The sequence below is a fragment of the Electrona antarctica genome (assembly GCF_951216825.1).
Source record: "Electrona antarctica genome assembly, chromosome: 8".
NCBI lineage: Eukaryota > Metazoa > Chordata > Actinopteri > Myctophiformes > Myctophidae > Electrona > Electrona antarctica.
Genome location: NC_136789.1, coordinates 11,658,370 through 11,667,648, shown reverse-complemented (window position 1 = coordinate 11,667,648; position 9,279 = coordinate 11,658,370). Strand labels below are relative to the sequence as shown.

The 9,279-nt window shown below is 44.6% G+C and overlaps 2 protein-coding genes across 2 annotated transcripts; both read right to left on the bottom strand.

Moving 5' to 3' along the window:
• Positions 1–1,398: 1,398 nt before the first annotated feature.
• Positions 1,399–2,721, bottom strand: LOC306927502 (26S proteasome regulatory subunit 4-like; the record flags this gene model as incomplete). The annotated part of the gene is made up of 1 exon (XM_079507267.1): positions 1,399–2,721. One exon carries the CDS (start codon positions 2,719–2,721, stop codon positions 1,399–1,401), a length of 1,323 nt encoding a protein of 440 aa, XP_079363393.1.
• A 4,663-nt stretch (positions 2,722–7,384) lies between these two features.
• Positions 7,385–9,055, bottom strand: LOC306928102 (lamin-B3-like; the record flags this gene model as incomplete). The annotated part of the gene is made up of 1 exon (XM_079508022.1): positions 7,385–9,055. One exon carries the CDS (start codon positions 9,053–9,055, stop codon positions 7,385–7,387), a length of 1,671 nt encoding a protein of 556 aa, XP_079364148.1.
• Between the last annotated feature and the right edge of the window lie 224 nt (positions 9,056–9,279).

Here is a 9,279-nt window from a genome sequence, read left to right as displayed (position 1 = left end):
CGCCGGAGATGGCTAGGACGTCTGCTGAGGATGGAGCAGGACCGCATCACAAAAGTGGCCTTAAGATGTTCCCAACTGTGGCAAGAAGGTTTGATGTAAAATCAGGCTTCGGTAATAACAGTGGCATTTTCACCAGCAACAATAGACACTGATAATCCACTCATCACAGTACAAGGAAGATACATCTTGATTATCAAAGAATGATTTCTCATTGATTTAAAATGATATTGACAAAAATATACATTAACAAATATTCGTATACATCTTTTTTAAATAATGTATTTATTCGTTTGACAGGTAGACTGATATATAATGGATATTGAATATCACAGATTTTTTTTTTCCCATTTGTCACAAATGTGCAGAGTGCCAAAATAAAATACATTTTACATTTTTACAATTTCCTATTATAACTATAACGGCAAAGCTCAACATGGATATATGTAAGGGATAATATCTGGCTAGGTGGTCATTGTCGGGAGATAATTCACCGACAGGGAGTTTAACCACCGAGGCGAAGCCGAGGTGGTTACACTCCCTGAAGGTGAATTATATCCCGACAATGACCACCTAGCCAGATATTATCCCGCTTATTACATGGCTAACTAACATAAATTAATCCATTGATCCAAAACACAACAAAAAAAGTATTCCATAACTTCGCGCTGGCTGAGTCTGCCCAGCTGCAGGGCTGAAGCACTGTCGGAAAACAAGGAAGTGAGTTGATCAAATAGAATCCATTTTCGGGTCCAGCTGCTTCGTCTATTTCTCGCTCAAATGTTTTCAAAAACATTTTTAAGAGCAATGTTTAGCTGTAAATTACATTGTGTGTCAGTAGTGTGTGTGTTTACATGGCTGTTATGTTGGAAACGGCAGTAAATCAAGCGGGCGCAGCCGCGCAGCTGGTGGTGCTCAGAGGGTTTGATTAGGCAGCGGTCATTATACAGCGGAGCGGTCATTATCATGAGATAACTCACCGCTGAATTAAGCGATTGACCAATCAGAATCAAGCATTCAACCAAGCCATGTAATAAATATATATATTTGGAACCTGTTACAACTCAAGTGATTGATAATTTAGGTCCAGCTGTTATTCAGTCAGATCTTTATGGAGAAGTAGAAGTTAACAAGATAGATAATCGACTTAACCCTCCTTCTCAGGGCCTCTTCTATGGGTTTGAAGAAAATGCCTTTGATGATATACCACTGATAAAGCCACACTCAGACGCACTCTAGGACATCTGGATTGTTAATTCCTTCATGATCTCCTATAAACCAAACATAACATGCACAAAGAACAAATATGCACGAGACAACATATACAACCGCTGCCTCCTCTTTTACGCTCTCCAATGGTGGGTGCCGTAGGCATGGTAATGAGGTGTGACTGGTGAATGGTTAGAGGTACAGTCCCTCTGGTGTGCCCTCTTGTTTCTTGTACAGAACATTCTCTTTTGATTTCTTGAAATCCTCGTTGGTGATCTTCATCCGGCGTTCTCGCAGTGCCATTAGGCCTGCCTCTGTGCAGATGGCCTTAATATCGGCTCCTGATAGGTCGTCCTTGGCCAGGATGAGCTCGTCAAGGATAACGTCGTCAGCCAACGTCATGCGGCTGGTGTGGATCTGGAAAATCCTCCTTTTGGTCTTCTCGTCCGGCAGGGGGAACTCGATCTTGCGGTCGATTCTTCCTGGTCTGATGAGGGCAGGGTCCAGGGTCTCTATCCGGTTGGTGGCCATGATGACCTTGACGTCCCCCCGCGAATCAAAGCCATCCAGCTGGTTGAGCAGCTCCAGCATGGTCCTCTGGATCTCCTTCTCGCCACCAGAGTTGGAGTCGTACCTTTTAGTCCCGATGGCGTCGATCTCGTCAATGAAAACGATGGAAGGGGCGTGTTCCTCCGCTACCCTGAAGAGCTCTCGCACCAGCTTGGGCCCGTCTCCGAGGTATTTCTGGATGAGTTCCGATCCCACCACCCGCAGGAAGGTTGCTGACGTCTGGTTCGCCACCGCCTTGGCTAGCAGGGTCTTACCTGTGCCGGGTGGACCATACAGGATCACTCCTTTTGGTGGCTTAATGCCCATCTCCTCGTAATACTCCGGATGTGTAAGGGGCAGCTCCACCGACTCCTTAATCTCCTGGATCTGATTATCCAGTCCTCCGATGTCGGCGTAGGTTTCTTGCGGAGCCTTCTCCACTTTCATCACTGTCACCAGGGGGTCCGTGTCGTCCATTAGCACTCCGATCACAGCGTGCACATTGTGCTTGAGCAGTACGGAGCAGCCGGGCTCCAGCAGGTCCTTATCCACGAAGGACAGGATGCTGACATAGTGCTGCGAGCCCACCGAGGTGGAGACTATGGCGTGGTTGTCGTCAATGATTTCCTCCAGGGTCCCCACCGACATGGGGGTTCCCCGAAGGTCATCCACCTTGGACCTCTCCTCCTCCTGTTTCTCCTCCAGGGGTCTCATTTGCTCCTGGTTCCTGATGAACTCCTCCTCCATTAGCAGGTAGTCCTTGGTGCGCTCCTGCTTCAGGAGCTTCAGGCGGCACTGCGTGTGAGGGGTCACTAAGGGGAGCTTCCTCGCAGCGTCCGGACCCTTGGTCCTCTTCTTCTTCTTTCCCACTCTGGTGGGGATTGGAGGTTCATACTTCTTTTTCTTGTCTTTGTCATCCTTCTTGCCACCTCCTTGACCATGGCTTCCACTCTGACCTTGACCCATTTTTCCTCAATGTCTCTAGCCTATTCCTTGTCTCCACTCTTCTGTCTCTGTGACTCTAGTCTTATATATACATCTTTTTTTGTTGAAGGATTATGTCACTATGAGTTCAACATCACTTTTGTTGCAGTCCATAGCAATAGTTATAATCTTTATCTCCACCAGGCTGTGGTCCCAAATATGCCCACATATGGAGATGACTGATGTCACAACGGTGACATGTGACACGATGTCACCGGTTCTTAAATCCATCAGTGACAACTGTTATTTTTGTGAACTTATAATGTCAGATCAATGCAGCGTCCCTTCAGGCTATATGGTCACCTGGCGTACTTGGCGGCCAGACTGGAGCCGGAGCAGCACCAGTGGTGGAACGTAAGCACGATGTAAGTACATCTATTTAAGTACTGTACCTAAGTACAATTTTGAGATATCTGTACTTTACTTGAGTATTTCCAATATCGAATACTTTTATTTCTACTCCACTCCATCTCAGATCCAAATATTGTACTTTTACTCCACTACAATTATCTGAAAACTTTAGTTACTATTTACTTTACTATTATAATTTACTATTATAATCACCTCAGCCCTATATACATTTTGGCCATTTGAAAATATCCGATCTAAAAGCTCAGAGAGCTGCTATTTTCAAAAGATTTATTTGAAAACTTGAAAAGGGACATTCTGCTTAATGCATACTTTTACTTTTGGTATGTAATTTTTGTATTTTTGTACTTTCACTCAAGTACATTTTGAATTCCAAACTTTTACTTATAGTATAGTTCTACATTGCAGTATTGATACTTTAACTTAAGTAAAACAATAATTGAGTACTTTTTCCCACCACTGAGCATCACCAAGGAGATTACACACAGACGCTAGCTGAGATGGCTGAGATGGCTGAGATGGATATCTGAGGATGGAGCAGGACCGCATAGCCATAGCCGTCATCACAATGATGAGGTCAGCACATATTGACGCTAGCTGAGATGGCTAGGATATCTGAGGATGGAGCAGGACCGCATAGCCATAGCCGTCATCACAACAATGTGATGAGGTCAGCACATTTGCGCTATTGGGCGAATTTAGTCCAATGAGTGTTTTTGTGCAAAACTAATGCTTGGAATGGATTCAGGATCATGAAAACCGCCTAGTTTGACACGTCACATTAAAACATAATGAAATTTAGAAAATGTTGCCTTATCTAGGTTGTGAATGGTGGCCATATGGATTTGGCCACTGTGACGACCCCGAAGGTCGCCGGCTCGGACGCCCTAGCTAAATCATTAGAGCATGACCTGGGCTACATCTGTGCAAACTGGCACTTTTAGACGAATTAGCGCAAAATATCCCTAGTCTCCTCGAGCCTTATGTCCCATCGGGGACAAGTGGCCCCTAGTAGCCGCCTCGTGGCCAAGACATAGAGATGATACATGATCCGATTATAGTAACAAAATCGATCATTGAACTTTCATCTGGTATATCCTCATGCTCTAACATGGTAGTAGGCTAGAAAAACGTTGTTAAATAACCCTAACTCTGTTCAGTAAATGGTTCATTTATATCGTGCTTTTATCGAAGGCGCTTTACATAGATTCACGCACGCACGCACGCACGCACGCACGCACGCACGCACGCACACACACACACACACACACACACACACACACACACACACACACACACACACACACACAATGGCAGAGAAAACCATGCAGGGCACCAACATGCACATCGGGAGAAAATTAGGGGTTCATCGTCTTACTCAAGAACACAATAAATATATCCTGATACACAATGAAAGACTAAATGCATCTCTCACCTCTCTGACCTTGGATCAGCTTTTCAGCCATATGCAAAGATGTATAAAATGATATAACAGGGTGTGTGTGTGTGTCTCTATTGACCACAACATGTAAACAGCTCCTGCTGATCTAGAATCTCAATAACATTATAGTGAGAGGTAAAATAGGTCCCATGCCAAGTGTGTGATTATGGATGGCGTACACAGCTGTGCATGGTAATATCATTCAGGGTGGGAATGTCCGGTGGAGAGTGGGAGAGAGTGCCCTTTGTGCTTGAACCCCTGCCCCCCAAAAATCAGCCATTAATTCAAGGCTTAACAGGGTCAGTAATTGATAGGGAAAAAAGGTATTGTGGGGGTGACAAATTCATCTTTCAAACAAAAGAGTGAATAGATGTGGGGGGAAAAAAACAAACGACAGGGGTAGGAGATCCCGTTTTAAAAGAAACAAAAGATGGAGAAGCCATTAACCACTTAAATCCTTGTCTTAGTGAAACAGACTTGAGTTACAACTGAACTCTTCCTGTGTACACCAACTTTCTCTTTGCTAAAAAAATAGCTAGCTGGTTATGTGCTATCTTTCCTCCCTGAATAGGCATGCTAGGGTTCAAGTGGTTAAGAGCTGGGTCAGACAGTCGAACAGGACATCAGACGCAGCTCTTCCCCTAACCTATGCAAACTAGAACAACTATGACCTACCTAAATCCCACCAGAACTAAAATATCAAAACTCAAAATTCCAAATGTATGTTGAGTAAAAGTAAGGGTGGTTAAATAGGAAAAAAATGAATTTGATGTCTGTTGCCACTTGCAGTGCTCCCCCTCTCCTTGTTGAATAACGGAAGCACAACAGGGTCATTCACTCAAAGAAAAAGGTGGAAAAAATGAATGTCACGTGTCAGCCAGTTTGACAAGCTCCTATTTTACTGCTTCTCCAATCAAACAAGGCTCATAAAAAGGGACGTCACAACTGGAGATGCAACCAAACTGAGTTTATTTAAACAAAAGGACCAACATAGTCAATGTGTGAAGTAAAAAAATCGCACTTGTGTGAAGTGAGGGGCGCTCTTATCATCATACATCACATTCTGTGCTCAGCCAATGAAGTCATTTCCGTGGTTTAAACACACAAAGCTGGGCATAGGAGGCACTAGCGCCCCTCAAACCCAAACCAAAAGTTGAAGGAGATCTCGGTCAAAAGAACAAAAGATGGGTAAGATACCGGGCCAACCACACATCGAGTCGTCTGACCCAGTTCTCCCCCCTAGCCAAACAAAACAAACAGAAAACTAGACTACCGAGAACTGCCACTTAGAATTAAATTAGCAAAATATGATGAAAATATGTTGAGGAAAAGTAAAGGTGGTGAAAATACAAAGAAAGAGTGTGTACCCTTGTAGTGCTTCTCTGCTCTCCTTTTAACCTGATGGCTAATTGGCCGGTGTTCCATTACTAGACCAGGTGAAAGGAGAGAGGGAAAGAAACAGACCACACCCTCAATGGGTGTGCACTGCACTACACAAGGGCATATTCAGGGCTTTACAGCAACGCAAGGCCTATGTTTTATTCATACAAATAAAGACATGAATTGTGTTCATCTGAAACTACTAGAGAGAGCCCTGATCAATATCTAATAAGTGAAGCATTGTTAAAAAACAAACACCTTTTTCCTGCCAATGCTGACCACGGGCTACAACCTAATGATCATCAAAACAAGTGGTCCTTCAAGCTGGATAAATAACATCGGTCTCTGTACATTGAAATGAAAATTAGAATTCTATATCATTATCTATATTAATACAGTAGAAAATAGGCATATAGTTTGTGTTTAAGCACTGTTTGCTTAGGAGTCATTGATAGAACTCACTTTAAGAACATCAGGTGGCTCTTATCTCCTCAACAATAGAAATGTCTTCAAGCAGACATTACACAGATCTAACTCTAAGTCAATTGCATGCCAGGTTCTACGGAGTTGGACAGTTGCATTCTCACATATACAGCCCCACCAGATTGGGTCTAATATCAAGGTTATAGGGTCAATTCCAGGGGCTTTATTGACATGGAAAACATGGTTACATTGCCAAAGTGTGAAATAAAAACATAAAAACGAAGAAATATATGTACAATTAAAATATATAGGCCTACTAGAATAAAGAAATATGTAGAAAACTAGCTACAAACTGAAGAATTGTGCTCTTACTGTTCAAAAAGACCTACCTACCTATGGATAACTTCAATAATAGGTCTATGCACCACAGAGAGCTGCAGGGAAAGTCTTGACTGTGTTTATAACAGCTCAGCAGGTTCTAAGAACAGAAATACTGGGCGCTCTAAAGTTGTAGCAATATAAATAAGTTAAAAGGCCAACAAGGACATGGGCTGTTTGTGGTTCACAGGTTCTATGTCTCTCTCTTTCAATGTGCTGCCGTCTCTGTCTATTCGGGTTGTGGTATATGTCGCAATGTGTGTGTGCATTGTTGGCCGCTGTGTGTCTGAGAAATGGTAAAACTGCTATTGAAAAAAAAAGCACAGAGGTAACACCAAAGATTGAAAATGACGATAATGACGGCACCACCTGCATACACACATACCTGTATGTTTAGTCGATAGAGGCACTTCCATATGAGCCTCACAGGCCACCCCTTCTATTGTACTCTGGGGGGACGGTAGGTCTGCAGTAATACATTAACAAAAATATGAAATAACATACATTGAGTCTGTTTGTCAGCAAGGTAAATAAGTGTGGTAATAAGTGTATCATGAGACAGTGATGTAATCCAGAGAATTGCAAAATACCATACCAATAAGTGCCACGGTTAAAGTGCCTGGTTGTTCAGGTATGTGTTCAGGAGGTGTTGAGTTACATAACAGTGCACTTATTACTTTCCTTCCACTCCTCCTCATCAGAATGTTCCTCCTTGAATGTCACCCTACGTTCTGCTGTCTCCTCGTGGTTAGGGCTGAGGAGGACAACCCTCACGTCCGTGACTGGGCCCCAGGTCTCGATGCCCTCCATGACCAAGTCATCGGTGTCGCTCGCAATGTCTGCACCCGCTGCCCAGATAGTGAGCGTCTGTCCCGCTTCCAGGACACAGGATGGAGGGATGTGGAAGGAAACGTCTGCTAAGTTAGGGTGGGTCCTTTTAACCACCCAACCCCCTAGATTCTGCTCTTCATGAGAGTTGTTCTTCAGTATGACATAATTTCCCTCTACATCAATTTCTGCTATGCTCACAGGACCGTGAGCTGTCAGATGCGTGGAGGACATCATGTAGGCCGGTGTGCTCCAAGGAGCATCCTCGTGCTTAATTCGCTTCCGCTTCAACCTATGTACATCTGGCGGATGTGACTGCGACAGTGACACAGCTGCATGCTGAGAGATGCTTGGTGACATCTGCAATCTCTGCTCTTCTCCTTCCAACATCTTTCTGTAGGCTTTGATCTCCATGTCCAAGGCCAACTTGATGTCCAGCAGGCTTTGATAGTCATCCAGGTGGTTGCGCAAATGGCCTTGTATGGTCAGCATCTCTTGCTCCTTATGACTCAGTTTCTGCTGGAACTTTTCCCGCTCCATGTCCATGGTCCTATCTAGTTCTCGAACCCGGCTCTCCAGTGTTCCTTTCTCTTTCTGGTACAGCTGCAGCTGTGTGGTGAGGGTCTCCACACGGACTTTGGTCGCATTTAACTCTTCTCTGGTGGCAGAGTCAGCATCGCTCTGTCTCAATGCAGTCTGCTGGGTATTCTCTAGCTTGGCACTGAAGTTGCGCTCCAGTTCTTCCTTGTACTGCTGGATTCGTAAATCATGCTCCTGGCGGAGCTCATGCATGGCCTCAGCCAGTTTACTCTCAAACTCTCTCCGCCTTCCTGAATCCATCTCCATCAGACTTTCATGCTTGCTCCGGAGCTCATGTATCTCCTGCTCACTCATTTTCCTCTGAAAGTCAAGCTGCTGTTTAAGTGTCTGCATCTGGTTCTCCATTTCCACTTTGCTCAACATCTCAGAGTTCAGCTGGTTCTTGGTGTCTGCCAGCACAGCCTCAGTCTGTTCTATCTGAGTGTGGAGTTCAGTAACATCACTAGTCAATTTCCTGTTCTTTGCCAACTGGTTGCTGTAATCAGCTTCCTTTGAGTTGAGGGCTGCCTCCAGGTTCCTCCACTGAGATACTGCGTAAGCAAGGTCACTCTCTTTCTTCTGGTTCCTGGCTGTAAGTTTTGCATGCTCCTCTGAGAGATTTCCATAGTCGAATTGCAAACGGGCCCTCTCGATGGACAGGTCGTCCACTGATTTCCGGGCATCGCTCAACTCCTCCTCGTAGAGCCCCCGGATGTTGTCTATCTCCTGGGTCTTTGAGTCGTCTTTCTCACCAAGGAGAAGGTGCAGGGACGACCTCTCGTTCTCAAGCTTGATGACTCGCTGGATATAATTAGCGAGGCGATCATTGAGCTGCCGTAGTTCATCTTTCTCCTGGACCCGCGAGTGACATGTGGGGCTGGTACCATCAGACTGAGATGCTGCAGCATGATGCAGCATGATGATATGTTGTTACACCTGCAGCCTGTCACACAACCAAGCTAAAGGGCTGTGCTCGGTTTCTCTCCTCAACCCAACACCACGTCCACAGGTTCCTGTATAGGAAACGCACACAATAAACTTACACAGATAGGATACAATACAAGTAAATCGATATTCATTTCAAGATTTGTTTATGCACACGCGTAGATGAAATGATTCAAAATTATCCAGTGCAGTATGTT